Here is a 22,787-nt window from a genome sequence, read left to right on the forward strand (position 1 = left end):
CTGTTTGTTATTTGATGAATTTTCCATAAGGTGTGAACTCAAATAGACCTGTGGGTGGAGAGGCTAAAATGTGTTTTTTGATGTTAAAGGTTGCCGTCCCCTACATTAGACATAGCCATATTGCGTTAACAATTTGTTTAAAAGTCCTACAATGTCACATCCAAAAAGTTGGGACACTGTCCCAAATGTCAATAAGACATGTAAAATATTTACAGTGAGAAAGTTGGAATCTGATTGCAGCAATATATCTTAGGAGACAGAGGCAACAAAAGCTAGAAAACAGAAATAATGAGAGCAATATTTTGCAGTTTATTGGGTTAATAGGCAACAGATCAGTAACATGAGTTGGTATAAAAGCAGCATCTTAGAGAGGCAATAGTTTCTGTGTAGTAAAGAGAGCCGCATGATAAAAGTGGCTCTGCCATCCAAGATCACAATATCGTCAAAGCACAAATGTAGAGGAAGAGCTTATGAGATGAGCTTGAGTTTCCTGTAGTGAGACTAGTTACAGTCACAAACTAGTCACGCCTCACTCACAAAGAAAAACCACACAAAGAGGAACCTTTGCCACACTGCTTCCGTTCTTTAAAAAGGACATTCAGACATTTCTTTTCTCATCATGAACACATCAAACAGCTCCACAGAAGATGACCGGGTTTATGCTGGGATCTTTGGCTGCATTATGGTGATAGGTCTGCCACTGAATGCAGTCTCACTGTGGATTCTTCTTCGCCGCCACAGCCTCAAATCACCCAACGCTGTCTTCATGGTGAACCTGGCACTCTCAGACCTGCTAGCCATCTTCTCTTTGCCCATGAGGATCTACCATCATGCAACAGGCACCTCGCTGGGAATTATCACATGCCTCTTCAGCCTAATAATCTTTCGCAACAACCTCCGCTCCAGCGCCTCCTTCATCACCTTCATAAGTGTGGACCGACTGCTGGCTGTGGTTTATCCTCTGAGGTCTCGCCATCTTCGGACCTCGTGCAATGCCTGGAAAGGAGCAGCACTCGTCTGGGGGGTTTTGCTGGTGGTAAATATCCCAGAGGGCATAGGATTTTTTAAACACTTACAGAACCACACAGAACACAATTGTTTTCAATCTCATTATTATAAAAGTGTAACACGATCAGCAATTATTTACCTTCAGATTGTGTTACTGGTCACAATGCTAGCAGTCAACATTGTGTGCACCGTTATGGTTTCTTGGACTCTACACAAACATCACAGTGACTCTGCAAAGGTCAGAAACAAGGTGAACGTAATGCTGATTTTTGCCATCAACTTGTTTATATTCTGCACATGTTTTCTGCCCATGCCACTACACGCAGTTACAAAAAGCAAAGGAAAAATAGCTCCACTGGCATGTCTGACTGTTTTGAGCTGCTGTCTGGATCCACTGATGTATTATTTTTCTTTTGACTCCTTCTGGAAGAAAAAAGAGGACGTGGGAAGAGAACTATAGATTAGTGACCTGCTAGAGTTGCTATCAGATGTCCCATGATAAATGCCTGTTTTTTTGTTTTTAACAAAGTAGCTCGTTTGTGCACAAGATTCTTAAGTAGTTCAACCACATGCAAAGTTTTCAGCAGTTAACCATCAATATTCATTTCTTCAGCAACATTTGCGTGAAAGCCAGAGACTGAAACAGCAAAAGCAAAGGCTTGGGTTAGTGGCTTCATATTTTATTTTCACTGCAACATGAAAGCCTCAGCTACAGAAAGTATGGGAAAAGGCAGCAAATCACATAATTGATTAAATCTACTTTATATTTGTTCACTTCACAACCAGTGTTGCCAACTTAGCGACTTTGTCGCTATATATAGCGAGTTTTCAGACCCCTTAGCGACTTTTAAAAAAAAGTCGTTAAAAAAAGACGTGAAAGCGCGTATCTCTTTTACTCTCAACAAGCAGCGGGTGCTGTAACGCAGTCAGTTCTTCTTTTACTCTTTTACTCTTATGCTGTTTTGTGGATCACAAGGTTTAAAACTACTTATAAACACACACACACAAAGTAACTTCACCAGAGTGCCTATTTCGGGTCACTTGCCGGTCCAGGCCCGGGTAAAGGAGCAGGGTTGGAATTGTGACATTAAAAAAAAAACAATAATTGCTAAAAGAAATTTAATTTGTAGTTCTAAATAAACTCTAAATGCATTTAGGACGTTTTTTACTCACTTTATGTCTCTTCCACGATGTTATTTCTCTCTCCAACAACATAGATTACAATTAGATTAGCATGACCAATTATGCAAATTAGGCGAGGACGTCATTTAGCGACTTCTAGCGACTTTTAGGACAACCGATTTTCCTTACTGAGGAGTTGGAAACAGTGTTCACAACTGAGGAAGCAGCTTGTCTAAATCAGTTAGAAAGCTTCTGGAAGTCACCGCTTGTTGAACTAAATACTGTCAGGACATGAAACAAACCACCTTTTAACAAACAGATAAGAAAAACAGAAGAAAAATCGTGTTTTTTCGTCTTTTTAGTCAGACTAGCTGCTTTGTTTTTGTGATAAGTTGTCTCCTTGTTGTACATTTTTCAGTTGCATGAAAGACAGGTCAGTAATGTGGTATAAAAAGAGCATCTTAGAAAGGAAGAGTTTCATCAACCTATAAAAACTGCGTCTTTAAATTGTGAAAAAAAATCAGAATAACATCCCTCAATGTAAAATTGTAAAGGCTTGAATATCTCATAATCTACAATACATAACACCATCAATGCATTATGAGAATGTGGAGGAATCTCTGTGCGCAAGGGACAAAGCCCAAAATCAACATTGCAGTCCTGTGATTTTCAGGCCTTAATATAGCACTGCATTACAAAAAAGTATGCCTGTGTCATGGAAATCACTGCATGGGCTCAGGAACACTTGCAGAAATTGCTGTATGTGAATCATAATCATAATTTACTGTGCCAACGACAAATCCAAGTTAAAGAAAAAGAAGAACATGGTCCAGGAACACCACCATCTTCTCTGGGCAAAATGCATTTAAAATGCACAAATTGAAAAACTTTTCTATGGTCAGAGCAATTCTCTGGACTAAAGAAGAGATGGGCCTTCTAAAGGTTACACTTCTGATGGTATGGGTGTGCATTACTGACCATGAAATTGGCAACTTGCACATCTGGAAAGGCACCATCACTGCTGATAGTTATATACAGATTTTAGAGCAATGCTCTAAATGTTGATGACATTTTTTCAGAGAATTTGTTGCATAAGACTGATAAATAACATACTGGCTCTATTACAGCAGTGTGGCTTCATAGTAGAAGAGTCTTTTTTTTAGATCAGTTGCTGCCATCAAATTTAAAATGGGCTAATATTTGTCTTTAAAAGGTACATTTTCTCAGTTTAAACACTTGGTATGTTTTCTATGTTTTTTTGTGAATTGTTTATGAGTTCAAGAGCTTTTCATTTGGGGCTGTTTTTCATCTGCCTGAAACACACTTGCTTCTACAAAAAAGCCTCTCTAACCTTATGGCTGATTTAGTCCAATATACAATAATGTTACATTCTGCTTGATATTAGGGTTGCTAAGGTTTCATTTGAAACTTCTGTCGATACAAGTGATTGCTCAAAATGAATTTTAGTGGCAGCCCTGTGACATACTAGCGACCTGTCCAAGGTATATCCTGCCTGTCACCCTATGGTAGCTCGAATAGGCTCCAGCACCCCTTCAACTGTGAATTGGATAAATAGAGGTGAATGGATGGAGATTTTAGTTGCCACTATATCAGCCCACCTTATGGCACATCATTTAGAGAGGGAGCTGCTGCTGCTTTGCTCTGTATGGCTCTTTCTAAAATTAAGCCCATGTGTTTCATTGTGGTAATTTGTGCTGTCTAATTGTGATAGATATAGTGTCACATATAAAACTCTCCCACTGCCTGTTACAACTGCTGACAGCTAAATCAATCTTAGCATGTTAGTTATGCTGTGCTCGCCTTTCTTTTGAAAGAAATTTGTGAAGAATGAATTTCCCTTACTTGCTGCCTTTTCTCCCGCTTGTTTTGTTTTGATTCTTTGATTTTGCTTTGATTTGTTTCATCCATGTGCAGTGAAATTGATTTCATTTAGTTAGGTTAAATCTCCTGTAGATACGTTTCTATTGATATTGTTAAACAAATGTTAGCTTGTGTATGTCGCAGTAATGTTGGGCTAATATATGTCAAAGTGTATAAAGATTTTAAATAAAACAAATATTTGTTGTTTACACAGATGCTTTTTTGTTTTGTTTGTTTTCTTTTGTGTAACAGCAAAATGTACATTACTTAACTGTCCTGTAGCTGATGCGGTGTTTCCTGGAGGAAAAGATTATAAAAGGATGAAGAATTCTTTTTCTACAGTTAAAGCTGAAGATTCATAAAACTTCCAGAAATACCAGTAAAGTTCACCAATGTTTGACTGGTGTTTGCTATAGATTCTGCATTATCCACTTTTCTGTGATGTGACCATGCACAGAGTGGTCAGTAGAAGAAGGTTTAACTCAGCTGACATAGCTGCAGATGAAGATGCAGATACATGGTACTGGACTGTGAGCACGGGGCCCACTAAAGGATGTTGGAACCTTGTGCCACCTTCACAAAACCTTTTCCTGACAGTTTGATAACTAACATGCACAGGAATAGCCTGCTGGAGGTCATTCTGTGGGAGTCTGGCAGCTCCTCCTAGTAGAAATGAGCAGACACAGATCTTGCCCTTTAGGGTGAGGCCTTTCTATGGCCCTGTCCAACTCTCTTTGTGCAACCTCCCATCTCCTGGTATCTCCTCCATATACTCAAGACTGAGCTCGGAGACACAGCAAACCTTCTTGCATGGATGTGCCATCCTGGAGGAGTTGGACTACCTGTGCAACCAGAATTGGCTGTAAGCATCTGGGCTACCAGCAGTGACAAGAACAGTAGCTAAAAACCAAACAAAAGGAAAATCAGTCAGGAGGGAAAGTAGAGAAATGGTCTGTGGACACTGTGGCTCTCCAGTGCACCTGTTGCCACTTTTATTTATCATCACCATATGTGATGATAGCGCACAAGCGCCACATATTTAAATGTTTTCCAGAAAAAGACTCCAAACGAGGAACATTCACTGTGTCCAGTCTAATCATTTATCATCACGCTGCCACATTTAAGAAATTGTTTCTTGTTCTTCTGTTTAGTTTTAGCACAGGTTATCTACTGTAATAACATGTCTTTACCTGTTTATTCAAACGGATCATCTCTCTTCAAAACTTACAAACGTATTAAAGGTAACTGAAAACAAACCATCTGGCATCCATCAATGTAAATTCACATAAGCCTAGGCCCTGTAATGTTTCATACTTTTTATTTATTTCATGTAAAATTACGCTTTGTTTTTTTTTCTTTTTTTAGACCGATCATATCTCAGTTTTACAGGTCCTTCTTAAAAAATCAGCATATTGTGATAAAGTGCATTTTTTTTCTGTAATGTACTGATAAACATTAGACTTTCATATATTTTAGATTCATTACACACAACTGAAGTAGTTCAAACCTTTTATTGTTTTAATATTGATGATTTTGGCAAACAGCTCATGAAAACCCAAAATTCCTATCTCACAAAAATTCTGACCAATAAAAGAAAAGTGTTTTTACTACAAAAAAAGTCAACCTTCAAATAATCATGTTCAGTTATGCACTCAATACTTGGTCGGGAATCCTTTCTCAGAAATGACTGCTTCAATGCAGCGTAACTGAAAACAAACCATCTGGCATCCATCAATGTAAATTCACATAAGCCTAGGCCCTGTAATGTTTCATACTTTTTATTTATTTCATGTAAAATTACGCTCTCTGTTTTTTTAGACAGTCCAACGTTCATTTTTATGTGTACAGCTGAACAGTGACGAAAAATATCTTATTTAAGTATAAGATGGGGAAAATCCCTAAATTACACAATACTTAAAATAACAAAACTCTAAAAATTTAATTGACTTGTTATTTGTTTTATTTTCAATGTTCTTGAAAGTGAAAAAAAAAAGTGAGGGAAGGAAATAAGGCAAGCTGACTGCAGATTAGTGAACTTCAGTTTGGAAGCCATTTATGTGTGAACTTTATCATGGTCCTGCCTGCAGTGGAGTCACAGTGGTTACAATGGCCTAGATCAGGGGTGTCAAACTCAAATACACAGTGGGCCAAAATTCAAAACTGGAACAAAGTCGCGGGCTAACGTTAATATTTATTGAAAAAAGAATCTTCCTCTAGATATAAGAATGAATCTTTTCTTATGGATTCAAACAAGTTTTGCTGAAAAACTGAATATGGAACAAGCAAAGCTTAATACTAAACAATATATATATTAGCTGTATAATACCAGTAGGCCAGCTCTAATAGTAATTTGGTATGGCTTCGCGGGCCAAATGTAATTAGGCTGTGGGCCAAATTTGGCCCGCGGGTCAGAGTTTGACACCTATGGCCTAGATTAAAAACGCAACTCAAAAATAATACTGTCATTTCCAATATTTCTAAACCATCATGATCTGAGGCTGCAGATTGTGTGAGACCAATCAGTGAGCACCAGAATGAAGACGACACAGGAGAGATTGGTAAAAGAAAACAAGACGTTTATTTTGTATTTTGGCTGACACAATAAACAAGACAAACCTAAATGCAACAGGGAACCTGAACTGGGAAAATACTTTATAGAAGCAGGGGCGATTTTAGCTCATTTTTGGGGGTGCTTCAGCATTTTGGGGGTGCTTCATCACCCCCCAAAATAAATCAAAGCACCCCCAAAGATTTCTTACTTTTTTTTGAAAATATTTGCTGTTTGTGGGACACACTACTAAAAATATAAAAAGCATACAGTACTTACTTGAGATGGAACATTTTAACAACAAAAGTATAGATAACCCCTCCCCCCTCCCAAAATGGTTTGTTCCAGCTCGGCTCTCCCCTGCTCTGGCTCTAGCACCGTTGCTGCCAGAGCAATAGTGGCTGAGCGGAGGTGGGAGTGCCTGGCTTAAAACAGGACATGTTTTTTTTTTTGTTTTGTTTTGGGTTTTTTTCCCATTTCAATTATTTATTTTTACCAGTGAAACCAATATAACATCTCTACATTCACAAATATACATTTCTGACATTCAAAAACAAAACAAAAACAAATCAGCGACCAATATAGCCACCTTTCTTTGCAAGGACACTCAAAAGCCTGCCATCCATGGATTCTGTCAGTGTTTTGATCTGTTCACCATCAACATTGCGTGCAGCAGCAACCACAGCCTCCCAGACACTGTTCAGAGAGGTGTACTGTTTTCCCTCCTTGTAAATCTCACATTTGATGATGGACCACAGGTTCTCAATGGGGTTCAGATCAGGTGAACGAGGTGGCCATGTGATTAGTTTTTCTTCTTTTATACCCTTTCTTGCCAGCCACGCTGTGGAGTACTTGGACGCGTGTGATGGAGCATTGTCCTGCATGAAAATCATGTTTTTCTTGAAGGATGCAGACTTCTTCCTGTACCACTGCTTGAAGAAGGTGTCTTCCAGAAACTGGCAGTAGGACTGGGAGTTGAGCTTGACTCCATCCTCAACCCGAAAAGGCCCCACAAGCTCATCTTTGATGATACCAGCCCAAACCAGTACTCCACCTCCACCTTGCTGGCGTCTGAGTCGGACTGGAGCTCTCTGCCCTTTACCAATCCAGCCACGGGCCCATCCATCTGGCCCATCAAGACTCACTCTCATTTCATCAGTCCATAAAACCTTAGAAAAACCAGTCTTGAGATATTTCTTGGCCCAGTCTTGACGTTTCAGCTTGTGTGTCTTGTTCAGTGGTGGTCGTCTTTCAGCCTTTCTTACCTTGGCCATGTCTCTGAGTATTGCACACCTTGTGCTTTTGGGCACTCCAGTGATGTTGCAGCTCTGAAATATGGCCAAACTGGTGGCAAGTGGCATCTTGGCAGCTGCACGCTTGACTTTTCTCAGTTCATGGGCAGTTATTTTGCGCCTTGGTTTTTCCACACGCTTCTTGCGACCCTGTTGACTATTTTGTTTTTTTTTGGTTTTTTGTGTCCCGTTTGGATCTTTAGCCATCAGAATTGTTGTCTTAAGGCCAAGAAAGATGCCAAGCGGATTTATTTTACCAAGTGGATCATCATGGCCTTGCCATATTGGTCCATTTGATTGACCTTTATTATAATTATGAATTTATTTTATTTTCAGTTGCTACAAACGGGACAGACATGACTGGGGGATAGGACAGGGAGAGAGAATGAAAGAAAGAGAGGGAGAGAAAGAAAACCAAAGGGGAGAAGAGACGGTGAGAAGGGGGAGAAGGAAGAAAGAAAAACAAACAAAACACCTGGGTCACCTGTATGGAGAAAAAAAACAGAAGAGAAAGCAAACAACAAAGAGCAACATAATAAAAAAAAAACGCACCATCACAATAAACTAGCTAGCAGTAGATATCAGTAGATACTAAATAATAAACGATATTGTGCAGCACGCAAGATAGACAGCGTACAATGTGCTTTGAGGCAGCAGCCAAGAAAGCTGTAGTCCGCGTCTGTGAATACCCGTGTGTACACCTGTGTGCATACCTGTGTGGATCAGCATGCTTGCATTCCAAAGGTTTCTCCATGTAACGATCTGCTAGGGAGTGTGGGGAGCCACAGCCCCGTCCTCCAGGGTATGAAGCAGGTATGGAGGAGATCAAAACTCCAGACATCCAGAGGCCCCCAGAACACAAGAGACCAAGGAAGACCAACAGAGGGGCAGCCGCGCCACTGTCCCAGTAAGAGCTGAGGAGAGTCCCAGATGAGGGCTCACTCAGCAGCCGCGGAGCAGAAGCCAGGGGGAGTTGCAGTGACGCGCCCGTGAGCTCCGCCGGCACCCAGCTGTGCCTGAGTGACCGAGCCCCAGGCCGAGAGACCGGGGGCACCCCACCTCCGAAGTGGCCCGAGCGAGCCCCAGGCTCCAGGCCCCGATAAGCGGCCGCCAAGGAGTGAGCCAGTGTGTACCCGGACGCCCACCCCCAGACACAAAGAACCACCAACGCACCGACACCTGAGGGAGTCCGCCACTGGCAGGGGAAGTGGTGGGTGGAGATAGGCCTCCAAACCTTGGAGGGCCTGAGATGTCCCCAGAGAGGTGGCGTCTGATACCCAACCTGACATATAGACAGAGACATATAGGCACACACAGACACAAACATCCATCCCCACCCTCATGCTCTCATATGCACTTACTCCACACTCAACCAACGTGGAGACAGACATAAAGAGACGCTGTACACACGATCACACTCCCCAAGCGTACTCTACGAACCGGGTCTAGGTACCCTTGCCCCTGGAGGGGGGAACTGCACCCAGACCCAGGTGGTGGTGGTCTTCTCTCACCCCCGTTCTCTGCGGCCTGCTGGAGCGGGGGGGCTAGGAGGAGTTGGCCGTCCAACTGCGGTCTGGAGTGTGGGGCCTCCCTGCTGCTGCGGAGTCGGGGCGGTCTGCCTCTCCCCACCGCAGGGAAAAGGGTAACACCACCTGGGAAACAGGACATGTTAGCTGCATTTAATTTTCAGTTACTCTTTATATAGTTAGGTAGGAGTCAGGCCATGTTTCTTTTTAGCTGAAAAAACATTATAACAGGTAACCTGCAGTGTTGAAAACTTCCGACGATGTTTGCTACCCTACAATCCGTCCTACTCTGTAGTAAAACCAGCGCTATTTGACTGTCCTGTTGATGTCATTGAAATGTATATAGCCTATTTAAAATCTAAAACTTAACATTGTCCGTAGCCTGCTGTTGTTACCACTGTCCTGTTTGAAATGTAATGAGAGAAACTGGTTATTTTGTCATATGTGCATGTACCGATATTGAACCCAAGGTACTAACTAGCTAACTGACTGGATGCCCATTAACTTTATAGCTCCTGTTCTGTGTGTGTGTGTGTGTGTGTGTGTGTGTGTGTGTGTGTGTGTGTGTGTGTGTGTGTGTACACAGAGAGACAGCCAGGCTCATAATGGATATGAGGAAGTTTTTTCAAAAGAAGGAGCCACATTCTGTCATGGTCTGCGGTGGGTGACTGGAATTTCCATAAGGCTCCTGAACTGACCTGGGATCCGCCCCTGGGCAGGGCCAACTCCAGCTCCTGCACACCTGGAGCCTATTGCAGGCAATCAAGCCAGAGGGATTTAAACCACACGTTGATGTTCATTCACTGCCAGTTCGTCATCAACACATGTTGGTAACAGGCCTTATACTTCAAGTGCTTGCTGTGATCTATCTTGTTAACAAGACTCTTGTGCTGCAGTTGCTGTATTCACCTTGGCTCACGCTCCACCTCCCGACTCAGGATACCAAGCAATCATTTTGAAAATCTCTCTGTGCCTCACCTGCCTGCCCTCCTGCCATCACACTCCATCTGAAGCCCCGGATCTCAGGCCAGCCTTTCCACGCCACTCAGCCTCCCCCTGGATTCTCATCACCCCCCTCTCAACACTCCATGTCCCCTACTGCAAGTAAGAATTGCTACTCTTACAACTGGCCACTTCAGAGCTGCCTCCAGAATCAGAATCAGAAAGGGTTTTATTGCCAAATGTTGAGCAGGTTTACAACATTAGGAAATTGCTGCAGTGCTTCAGTGCAAACATACTGTCATAAATTACGCTTAAATAGACATGAGAATAAGAATTAAAAGTGCTAAGTAGATATATACATGAGTGCAGGTGGTGATCAGTGCCAAACATGGAATGATGCAGTGAACACAGCGTAGGGTCATGTGTTAGTGGTGGGAACAGTCATACGGTTATTGTTCATGTGTCCAACAGCAGAGGGGAAGAAACTGTTCTTATGGGGAGAGGTTCTGGTGCGAATGGACCGGAGCCTCCTGCCTGAGGGGAGCAGGTCAAACAGACTGTGTCCAGGGTGAGAAGGGTCAGCTGAGATCCGAGCTGCACTCCTCCACTACCTCCCTAACTCCTCTATCTTCTCTCTTCAGTGTGACTGTTCCCTGCGCAGCTCCACTCCGCATCTCAGGCCTCATTCCCTCGCCCTAGCCACGTTCCCCAGGCCACGCCTCGTCAAACTCCACGTCTTATTGTTTTGTTTTGTTTTTTGTCTTTGCTATCTTTTCTTTTTTTGCACTTAAGCCTAATAAATTGTTACATCATCTGCTGTCTCTGCTCTGGGTTTCTGCACCGGAGTCCTGTTCAGTACATGCCACTCGGCCCCGTGACACATTCAGGTAAAAGTGTAAGATCAAATGATCCATCAATAACGGATAATGTTGGATCAGTGTTTCAATATTTGTATCCTTTATTAGATGTACATGTGGTTTGGTTATTTGCCTTTTGGTTGAAAATACACTGAGAGAGGACTTTTTTTATTAGTGATCTTAATAGTATTTTTTTTAATCTAATTGAATACAATCTATTTGTGTATGAATGTCAGTCCAAAGAGGAAAGAGGGGAACATGAGGAGAAAGTACAAGGTCAGGCAGAACCAGGTAAGAAAACAGACAGGGAGTACTAACAGGCAAAACAGAAACTGTTAAACTGGCAAAGGGGGGAAAAACAACTAATTTTACTCATACAATCTGGAAGTTGTGTTCTCCCTATATTAAAGCTGCTCTACAGAATCTGCAAAACAAACTGGGTTGTCAGCCCTGGCACTGCATTACCATATTGAGCTTCAGTCAGAGGAAGTCACGGTTACCAAAGACTTTTTGAAGCTCAAGAGTGAGGCTGGTGCCATTCCAGATATGTTAACATTGTACAATCTTCTGGATAATCAGATCTTCCCCACACTGAAAACTGTTATTCAGGTTGCCCTAACAAACCCAGTTAGCAGCTGTAGCTGTGAGAGGTCATTTAGTGTCTTGAGTCAGCTCCATACCTGGTTGAGAAGGACCATGGGTCAAAGCAGACTCCAGCACCTGGCTGTGATGTCAGTTGAGAAAGAGATGCTTGAGAGACTTGACCACCAAAATGTGATAGACAGATTTGCCAACCTCAAGGTGAGGCGACATAGGTTAAAAGAAAAGAAAAAAATCTGCAGAGCCATAGTAGCATCTGCAGTAAAGATCTTTTCATACATTATATACATTGTACCATAGGCCAAGGTGTCTCAGTTTTCTAATTTTTTAATAATATTTTGTACATTTCAAGGACTCTTCTATTTTTGGAGTGTATTTTTTTACGTATCCGTATTATATTATACATACACTTTAAAAGTGAATCTGTCCAAAAAATGCACTCAGTTTACTTTTTACTCACTATGAGCATCATTTTCATCATCAGTTTGTTTGTTTGTTTTTTATTCCAATCCATTCTTCTTTAGCAGCATTTAAATAACCTTTATCAGATTTGATGGTTTTGTTACAGACTTGTCAAAAAAGTGTTTTGCTTTTCTTTCACAACTGTGGGGATTAAATTGTGTTAAAATGTACAAAACAGTGATGTCATGTTTTGTGACGAGGACCCAGGCACAGAGAGATTTGATGAATTTAAGAATCTTATGATTTAATAAAGAAATTTGCAGACTTGCACAGAGAGGGTAAAATTATGATAACTGATAATGGAGATGAAGACAACAGACAATGAGGACAGGGAGGAACAGGGGTTTAAATGCACCAAGGAGACAGTCAGAGGGAACTTGGGACAACTGGAGACATTTAGGGATGCAGGGACTAACAGAGACAGGGAAGAAGTCTCATCGTGATGAGTAAAGTTTACCTTGCCTGGATGGGCAGCTCTCTGGGTGCTCAGCACCCCCAAAGCTCTGATCCTAGAATCGCCCCAGTATAGAAGTAAAGTTTATATTACAAAAAACCCCTCCCCCACTAAAATAAACTCAGAGACATTAAAAGAACTAAACTCAAGACTAAATGTAACGGTCTTTTGCATTTGATGTTTGTTAAGCTGTATGTCTGGATTTTGTTCTTTGCGCCCTCTGGTGGTGAATTGTGTAGGGTACAGCTTGGTCTCCTCCCAGTCTCCTTTTTTGCTAACGCACATGGTGTCTGCATGCTGCAGCTCACAGTTAGCTCCACACATGGAGAAAGTATCGTTCAAAGAGTAGAAATAATTGAGAAAGAAGATGGAGGATAAGGCAATAAGGCCATAAAGGACTATTTAGCACCTCCTGGATGTCAGCTCACGAGGTTTGTGTGTTTTAAATGTTTTATTTTATGTAATTAAGGACTTTTGATTGATTGGCACTAAGTACAAGAGCGCATTTTGATGTGATGTTTTGTTTATTGTTTGTCCGTGAGCAGTTCTCAGGGATTGCCAAGACCAGAATAACCCCTGTTCTATAACTACATCGTGCGTACGTCAATCCTTGAGGGTGCTACACTAAACCACTGCAAAGGAAAGAATCAAGAATATAAAAATACACTCAAAATGCACAAATATAGAGGCAGAGCTTATGAGATGAGCTTGAGTTTCCTGTAGTGTGACTAGCTACAGTGACAAACTAGTCACGCCTCACTCACAAACAAAAACCACACAAAGAGGAACCTTTGCTGCTCGGCTTCAGTTCTTTAAAAAGGACATTCAGACATTTCTTTTCTCATCATGAACACATCAAACAGCTCCACAGAAGATGACCGGGTTTATGCTGGGATCTTTGGCTGCATTATGGTGATAGGTCTGCCACTGAATGCAGTCTCACTGTGGATTCTTCTTCGCCGCCACAGCCTCAAATCACCCAACGCTGTCTTCATGGTGAACCTGGCACTCACAGATCTGCTAGCCATCATGTCTTTGCCCATGAGGATCTACCATCATGCAACAGGCACCCCGCTGGGAATTATCACATGCCTCTTCAGCGTAATAATCTTTCGCAAAAACCTCCGCTCCAGCGCCTCCTTCATCACCTTCATAAGTGTGGACCGACTGCTGGCTGTGGTTTATCCTCTGAGGTCTCGCCATCTTCGGACCTCGTGCAATGCCTGGAAAGGAGCAGCGCTCGTCTGGGGCTTTTTCCTGGTGGTAAATATCCCAGAGGGCATAGGATTTTTTAAACACTTACAGAACCACACAGAACACATTTGTTTTCAATCTCATTATTATAAAAGTGTAACACGATCAGCAATTATTTACCTTCAGATTGTGTTACTGGTCACAATGCTAGCAGTCAACATTGTGTGCACCGTTATGGTTTCCTGGACTCTACACAAACATCTCAGTGACTCTGCAAAGGTCAGAAACAAGGTGAACGTAATGCTGATTTTTGCCATCAACTTGCTTATATTCTGCACATGTTTTCTGCCCATGCCACTACACGCAGTTACAAAAAGCAAAACCAGTATAACCCCACTGGCATGTCTGACTGTTTTGAACTGCTGTCTGGATCCACTGACGTATTATTTTTCTTTTGACTCCTTCTGGAAGAAAAAAGAGGACACGGGAAGAGAACTATAGATTAGTGACCTGCTAGAGTTGCTATCAGATGTCCCACGATACATGCCTGTTTTTTGTTTTTTTTTTTTTTTTGTTTTTTACAAAGTAGCTCGTTTGTGCACAAGATTCTTAAGTAGTTCAACCACATGCACAGTTTTCAGCAGTTCAAGGTTCTTTATTTGTCACATGTATAGTTATACAAGTATAACACACAGTGAAATGTAGCCTGACACGCTCCTCGACATGTGCAAAAAAAATTGGGGGGGGGGGGGGGGGGGTGTAGAGGAAGAACATTATATATATATATGTATATACATTGGGTGTGCAGTAGTAGCAGCAAGCAGGTGAATTCTGTACGTTAATATGAATAGACATCTGACATCTGACTATTTTACAGTTAACCATCAATGTTCATTTCTTCAGTAACATTTGTGTAAAAGCCAGAAAGTAAAAGAATAAAAGCCTTGACTTGGCCTAGTGGTTTCATGTTTTATTTTCACTGCAACATGAAAACCTCAACCACAGGAAGACCGGTGGCTCATCTGCTTTACTAGAAACTGTGAAAAAAGGCAGCTGCAACACGGGAACTAAGATGTTATTTTTGTCAAGTTCAGTTAATATCTCAATCAGTATCATGTAATAAGTTTGTCAGAATTAACAATCTGACATGAGAAGATGTATTCAGACACACTGAAGTTTTTTTCTTAAAGCCTTCTCCTGAAGTATTTCTCATGCAGTTGAGAAAAACAGTGTAGAGAAAAAAAAATCACATAATTCATTAAATCTACTTTATATTTGTTCACTTCACAACTGAGGAAGCAGCTTGTCTAAATCAGTTAGAGACTTTTTTTAAAAAAAAGCTTCTGGAAGTCACCGCTTGTTGAACTAAATACTGTCAGGACATGAAACAAACCACCTTTTAACAAACAGATAAGAAAAACAGAAGAAAAATCGTGTTTTTTCGTCTTTTTAGTCAGACTAGCTGCTTTGTTTTTGTGATAAGTTGTCTCCTTGTACATTTTTCAGTTGCATGAAAGACAGGTCAGTAATGTGGTATAAAAAGAGCATCTTAGAAAGGAAGAGTTTCATCAACCTATAAAAACTGCGTCTTTAAATTGTGAAAAAAAATCAGAATAACATCCCTCAATGTAAAATTGTAAAGGCTTGAATATCTCATAATCTACAATACATAACACCATCAATGCATTATGAGAATGTGGAGGAATCTCTGTGCGCAAGGGACAAAGCCCCAATAACATACTGGCTCTATTACAGCAGTGTGGCTTCATAGTAGAAGAGTCTTTTTTTTAGATCAGTTGCTGCCATCAAATTTAAAATGGGCTAATATTTGTCTTTAAAAGGTACATTTTCTCAGTTTAAACACTTGGTATGTTTTCTATGTTTTTTTGTGAATTGTTTATGAGTTCAAGAGCTTTTCATTTGGGGCTGTTTTTCATCTGCCTGAAACACACTTGCTTCTACAAAAAAGCCTCTCTAACCTTATGGCTGATTTAGTCCAATATACAATAATGTTAAATTCTGCTTGATATTAGGGTTGCTAAGGTTTCATTTGAAACTTCTGTCGATACAAGTGATTGCTCAAAATGAATTTTAGTGGCAGCCCTGTGACATACTAGCGACCTGTCCAAGGTATATCCTGCCTGTCACCCTATGGTAGCTCGAATAGGCTCCAGCACCCCTTCAACCCTGAATTGGATAAATAGAGGTGAATGGATGGAGATTTTAGTTGCCACTATATCAGCCCACCTTATGGCACATCATTTAGAGAGGGAGCTGCTGCTGCTTTGCTCTGTATGGCTCTTTCTAAAATTAAGCCCATGTGTTTCATTGTGGTAATTTGTGCTGTCTAATTGTGATAGATATAGTGTCACATATAAAACTCTCCCACTGCCTGTTACAACTGCTGACAGCTAAATCAATCTTAGCATGTTAGTTATGCTGTGCTCGCCTTTCTTTTGAAAGAAATTTGTGAAGAATGAATTTCCCTTACTTGCTGCCTTTTCTCCCGCTTGTTTTGTTTTGATTCTTTGATTTTGCTTTGATTTGTTTCATCCATGTGCAGTGAAATTGATTTCATTTAATTAGGTTAAATCTCCTGTAGATACGTTTCTATTGGTATTGTTAAACAAATGTTAGCTTGTGTATGTCGCAGTAATGTTGGGCTAATATATGTCAAAGTGTATAAAGATTTTAAATAAAACAAATATTTGTTGTTTACACAGATGCTTTTTTGTTTTGTTTGTTTTCTTTTGTGTAACAGCAAAATGTACATTACTTAACTGTCCTGTAGCTGATGCGGTGTTTCCTGGAGGAAAAGATTATAAAAGGATGAAGAATTCTTTTTCTACAGTTAAAGCTGAAGATTCATAAAACTTCCAGAAATACCAGTAAAGTTCACCAATGTTTGACTGGTGTTTGCTATAGATCGTGCATTATGCAGTTTTCTGTGATGTGACCATGCACAGAGTGGTCAGTAGAAGAAGGTTTAACTCAGCTGACATAGCTGCAGATGAAGATGCAGATACATGGTACTGGACTGTGAGCACGGGGCCCACTAAAGGATGTTGGAACCTTGTGCCACCTTCACAAAACCTTTTCCTGACAGTTTGATAACTAACATGCACAGGAATAGCCTGCTGGAGGTCATTCTGTGGGAGTCTGGCAGCTCCTCCTAGTAGAAATGAGCAGACACAGATCTTGCCCTTTAGGGTGAGGCCTTTCTATGGCCCTGTCCAACTCTCTTTGTGCAACCTCCCATCTCCTGGTATCTCCTCCATATACTCAAGACTGAGCTCGGAGACACAGCAAACTTTCTTGCATGGATGTGCCATCCTGGAGGAGTTGGACTACCTGTGCAACCAGAATTGGCTGTAAGCATCTGGGCTACCAGCAGTGACAAGAACAGTAGCTAAAAACCAAACAAAAGGAAAATCAGTCAGGAGGGAAAGTGGAGAAATGGTCTGTGGATACTGTGGCTCTCCAGTGCACCTGTTGCCACTTTTATTTATCATCACCATATGTGATGATGGCGCACAAGCGCCACATATTTAAATGTTTTCCAGAAAAAGACTCCAAACGAGGAACATTCACTGTGTCCAGTCTAATCATTTATCATCACGCTGCCACATTTAAGAAATTGTTTCCTGTTCTTCTGTTTAGTTTTAGCACAGGTTATCTACTGTAATAACATGTCTTTACCTGTTTATTCAAACGGATCATCTCTCTTCAAAACTTACAAACGTATTAAAGGTAACTGAAAACAAACCATCTGGCATCCATCAATGTAAATTCACATAAGCCTAGGCCCTGTAATGTTTCATACTTTTTATTTATTTCATGTAAAATTACGCTTTGTTTTTTTTTTTCTTTTTTTAGACCGATCATATCTCAGTTTTACAGGTCCTTCTTAAAAAATCAGCATATTGTGATGAAGTGCATTTTTTTTCTGTAATGTACTGATAAACATTAGACTTTCATATATTTTAGATTCATTACACACAACTGAAGTAGTTCAAACCTTTTATTGTTTTAATATTGATGATTTTGGCAAACAGCTCATGAAAACCCAAAATTCCTATCTCACAAAAATTCTGACCAATAAAAGAAAAGTGTTTTTACTACAAAAAAAGTCAACCTTCAAATAATCATGTTCAGTTATGCACTCAATACTTGGTCGGGAATCCTTTCTCAGAAATGACTGCTTCAATGCAGCGTGGCATGGAGGCAATCAGCCTGTGGCACTGCTGAGGTGTTATGGAGGCCCAGGATGCTTCGATAGCGGCCTTAAGCTCATCCAGAGTGTTGGGTCTTGCGTCTCTCAACTTTCTCTTCACAATATCCCACAGATTCTCTATGGGGTTCAGGTCAGGAGAGTTGGCAGGCCAATTGAGCACAGTAATACCATGGTCAGTAAACCATTTACCAGTGGTTTTGGCACTGTGAGCAGGCGCCAGGTCGTGCTGAAAAATGTAATCTTCATCTCCATAAAGCTTTTCAGCAGATGGAATCATGAATAGGTCCCCCAAGATCTGGAATCGGTTCTTCTCCACAATCTTCCTCAGGGTCCGGTCACCTCTTCTCATTGTGCAGCGTTTTCTGCCACACTTTTTCCTTCCCACAGACTTCCCACTGAGGTGCCTTGATACAGCACTCTGGGAACAGCCTATTCGTTCAGAAATTTCTTTCTGTGTCTTACCCTCCTGCTTGAGGGTGTCAATGATGGCCTTCTGGACAGCAGTCAGGTCGGCAGTCTTACCCATGATTGCGGTTTTGAGTAATGAACCAGGCTGGGAGTTTTTAAAAGCCTCAGGAATCTTTTGCAGGTGTTTAGAGTTAATTCGTTGATTCAGATGATTAGGTTAATAGCTCGTTTAGAGAACCTTTTCATGATATGCTAATTTTTTGAGATAGGAAATTTGGGTTTTCATGAGCTGTATGCCAAAATCATCAATATTAAAACAATGAAAGGCTTGAACTACTTCAGTTGTGTGTAATGAATCTAAAATATATGAAAGTCTAATGTTTATCAGTACATTACCGAAAATAATGAACTTTATCACAATATGCTGATTTTTTGAGAAGGACCTGTATGTGTACAGCTGAACATTGACGAAAAATGTCTGATTTAAGTATAAGATGGGGAAAATCCCTAAATTACACAATACTTAAAATAACAAAACTCTAAAAATTTAATTGACTATTATTTTTTATTTGTTTTATTTTCAATGTTCTTGAAAGTTAAAAAAAAAAGTGAGGGAAGGAAATAAGGCAAGCTGACTGCAGATTAGTGAACTTCAGTTTGGAAGCCGTTCATGTGTGAATTCTATCATGGTCCTGCCTGCAGTGGAGGCACAGTGGTTGCAATAGCCTAGATTAAAGACTCAAAAATAATACTGTCATTTCCAATATTTCTAAACCATCATGATCTGAGGCTGCAGATTGTGTGAGACCAATCAGTGAGGACCAGAATGAAGACCACACAGGAGAAATTGGTAAAAGAAAACAAGACGTTTATTTTGTATTTTGGCTGACACAAACCTGACCTGGGAAAATACTTTATAGAAGTAAAGTTTATATTACAAAAAAAACCATCCCCCAAATAAATAAACTCAGAGACATTAAAAGAACTAAACTCAAGACTAAACCATATTGCAAAGGAAAGAATCAAGAATCTAAAAATAAACTCATTACAGTCAGAGCGTATTAAAAATGTGTATTACAGGAATCATAATCAGAGATCCTATCTTCAAAGCACAAATATAGAGGCAGAGCTTATGAGGTGAGATGAGATGAGATGAGATGAGCTTGAGTTTCCTGTAGTGTGACTAGTCACAGTCACAAACTAGTCACGCCTCACTCACAAACAAAAACCACACAAAGAGGAACCTTTGCCACTCTGCTTCAGTTCTTTAAAAAGGACATTCAGACATTTCTTTTCTCATCATGAACACATCAAACAGCTCCACAGAAGATGACCGGGTTTATGCTGGGATCTTTGGCTGCATTATGGTGATAGGTCTGCCACTGAATGCAGTCTCACTGTGGATTCTTCTTCGCCGCCACAGCCTCAAATCACCCAACGCTGTCTTCATGGTGAACCTGGCACTCTCAGACCTGCTAGCCATCTTCTCTTTGCCCATGAGGATCTACCATCATGCAACAGGCACCCCGCTGGGAATTATCACATGCCTCTTCAGCGTAATAATCTTTCGCAACAACATTCGCTCCAGCGCCTCCTTCATCACCTTCATAAGTGTGGACCGACTGCTGGCTGTGGTTTATCCTCTGAGGTCTCGCCATCTTCGGACCTCGTGCAATGCCTGGAAAGGAGCAGCGCTGGTCTGGGGGGTTTTGCTGGTGGTAAATATCCCAGAGGCCAAAGGATTTTTAGAACACTTACAGAACCACACAGATCACATTTGTTTTGAACTTCATGAATATAAAAGTGTAACACGATCAGCAATTATTTACCTTCAGATTGTGTTACTGGTCACAATGCTAGCAGTCAACATTGTGTGCACCGTTATGGTTTCTTGGACTCTACACAAACATCTCAGTGACTCTGCAAAGGTCAGAAACAAGGTGAACGTAATGCTGATTTTTGCCATCAACTTGCTTATATTCTGCACATGTTTTCTGCCCATGCCACTACACATACTTACAAAAAGCAAAACCAGCATAACTCCACTGGCATGTCTGATTGTTTTGAGCTGCTGTCTGGATCCACTGATGTATTATTTTTCTTTTGACTCCTTCTGGAAGAAAAAAGAGGACACGGGAAGAGAACTATAGATTAGTGACCTGCTAGAGTTGCTATCAGATGTCCCATGATACATGCCTGTTTTTTGTTTTTGTTTTTTACAAAGTAGCTCGTTTGTGCACAAGATTCTTAAGTAGTTCAACCACATGCACAGTTTTCAGCAGTTAACCATCAATGTTCATTTCTTCAGTAACATTTGTGTCAAGCCCAGAAAGTGAAGGAGTGAAAGAGGCTTGGCCTAGTGGTTTCATGTTCCATTTTCGCTCCAACATGAAAGCCTCAACCACAGATCGGTGGCTGACTTACTAGAAACTGTGAAAAAAGTCACCTGCAACACTTTTTTGTGTTTGCAAAACTGCGTCCTTACTTGTCTTCAGTTTACATGAAGTCAATATCCTGATCAGTATCATGTAATAAGTTTGTCAGATTTAACACTCTGACATGAGAAGATGTCCCCTCCCCCCAGAAAAAACAGAGTCTTCCAGAAGTCACGTGTGTGGAACTACATACTGTCAGGGACATGAAACAAACAACCTTTTCTCATATCGTTGTTGCTTTGGCCTAATATTTAATCAAGACGTATAAGAGTAATATCAATCTCCTCATTTCTCTTTTGGCAAATAAAACAGCATATACATAAGAATAACTCTGACAGATGGGTGTGTGTACGCATGTAAAGTACCACATGAATGAATAATGTTGAGGATAGATTAAGAATAATTAAACATTCAGCAGAAAAGCTGGTTTAAAATTGACTAATCACAATATTTTGTAAATATTTTTGAAAACATTACATACAGCACTGTTTAAGCCCATCTCTTCTGTATATTTTAAGTCCTTTCATAAGACTCAGGCCTTTGTTTTTTTTTGCGAGTGCCTCAGTAGTGGAGCCAACGGCTCAAGGCCTAATTAAGTCCCACCAGATGGAAGGGTGTTGGTGTAAGCCTACAACAGACTGTAAGACGACTGATTATCTCATCTGCAGATTTAAAATTATCCAAAGGTTATCACTGAAAATGCTATTAGACACTGAAGATTGGTTGAATTTCCCAGACTGGCCATTACATTTTACTGTTGTTAATGTTTACTATTGTACACGAAAGTTGATTGTGTCATATTCAATATAGTCATCATTTGCCAAGACCTAGTGATCATAATTGACTACAACTGGTAGTTTCTACTTGCCAGGATATAAGGACCAAGTTATCTGGACGTGTCACCACTTTGCCAAGTCTTGGAAGAAGGCCCAAACCGTTACATTCTGCTGGGATGAAATTGGTTTCGATGTTGAGGAACAACCCAGAAACCACAAAAGTTCAACTGTGGCATGAACAGGAAAGTGCTGTAATACTAGGGCCAATGTCCAGTGAGTTTTACTTCATGGTGAACTGAGAAGGTTTCAGAAAAAAAAACCCTGCTACAAAATCAACACTTTCAAGCTGAAATTTACACCTGCCCACACGAACAGGACAAATGACTTCTGGAGTTTTACCAGTCAAAGAAACAATGATTGAGTTATTTGGCCACAATGGCAAGAGGTATGCTTGTTTAGGTATGTTTAAACCTGAGGCTTTCAAACCTAAGAACACTGTATCAGACATCAAGCATGGTGGTGGCAGCACTTCTGTTGTGCATGGAGTAATGAAGAACAAATGTCATGATCCTATGTCTTTGACACAGTTTGTGAGTTTATGATGGTTTTGTGAATCTTTCTTTTGGATTGAACAGATTTTCATCTTCTTGTCCTGTATTAGTTAGTCTGTAGTTTTGTATTTCCTAGTGCATCTGTGTTTAATATTTCTATTTTTTAGTTTTTGCCTGCTCTCATGTCTGTTCTGTCTTCAGCATCTCCTGCTGCTTTCTGTTGTGTGTTTTTTCTCTCCAGTCTGTCGTGTGTTTCCATGTTTATCCCCGTCCTAATGTCAAGCTTTTGTGTCCTTGTCTCAGTCTCTCGTCTCTTGTTTTTTGTTGTGTGTTTTCAGGTCTCCCGGTTCTGAGTTTCCAAGTTTAGCTTTTTACCTGATGTCTTGTATTTTTTTATACCATTTTTGAAACTTTTAAGTCACAGCATTAAAGTTGCTTTTTTTTCAAGTCATATCCTCGACTCAGAGTCCTGCATTTGGGTCCTAGTCTGCCTGCCA

At 40.7% G+C, this 22,787-nt stretch overlaps 3 protein-coding genes across 3 annotated transcripts; all 3 read left to right on the forward strand.

The window, feature by feature from the left end:
* The first annotated feature begins 321 nt into the window (after positions 1–321).
* Positions 322–1,496, forward strand: LOC113036691 (lysophosphatidic acid receptor 6-like). The gene has a single exon (XM_026193127.1). The coding sequence runs from the start codon at positions 620–622 to the stop codon at positions 1,466–1,468; it is 849 nt and encodes a 282-aa protein (XP_026048912.1). The 5' UTR covers positions 322–619; the 3' UTR covers positions 1,469–1,496.
* An 11,743-nt stretch (positions 1,497–13,239) lies between these two features.
* Positions 13,240–14,546, forward strand: LOC113036520 (lysophosphatidic acid receptor 6-like). The gene has a single exon (XM_026192920.1). The coding sequence runs from the start codon at positions 13,539–13,541 to the stop codon at positions 14,385–14,387; it is 849 nt and encodes a 282-aa protein (XP_026048705.1). The 5' UTR covers positions 13,240–13,538; the 3' UTR covers positions 14,388–14,546.
* Positions 14,547–19,768: 5,222 nt separating this feature from the next.
* On the forward strand, positions 19,769–22,741 carry LOC113036360 (lysophosphatidic acid receptor 6-like). Its single transcript, XM_026192677.1, has 2 exons — positions 19,769–20,456; positions 21,835–22,741. Exons 1-2 carry the CDS (start codon positions 19,830–19,832, stop codon positions 22,036–22,038), a joined length of 831 nt encoding a protein of 276 aa, XP_026048462.1. The 5' UTR covers positions 19,769–19,829; the 3' UTR covers positions 22,039–22,741.
* Positions 22,742–22,787: the final 46 nt, after the last annotated feature.

Source organism: Astatotilapia calliptera, chromosome 14 (genome assembly GCF_900246225.1).
Source record: "Astatotilapia calliptera chromosome 14, fAstCal1.2, whole genome shotgun sequence".
Classification (NCBI taxonomy): domain Eukaryota; kingdom Metazoa; phylum Chordata; class Actinopteri; order Cichliformes; family Cichlidae; genus Astatotilapia; species Astatotilapia calliptera.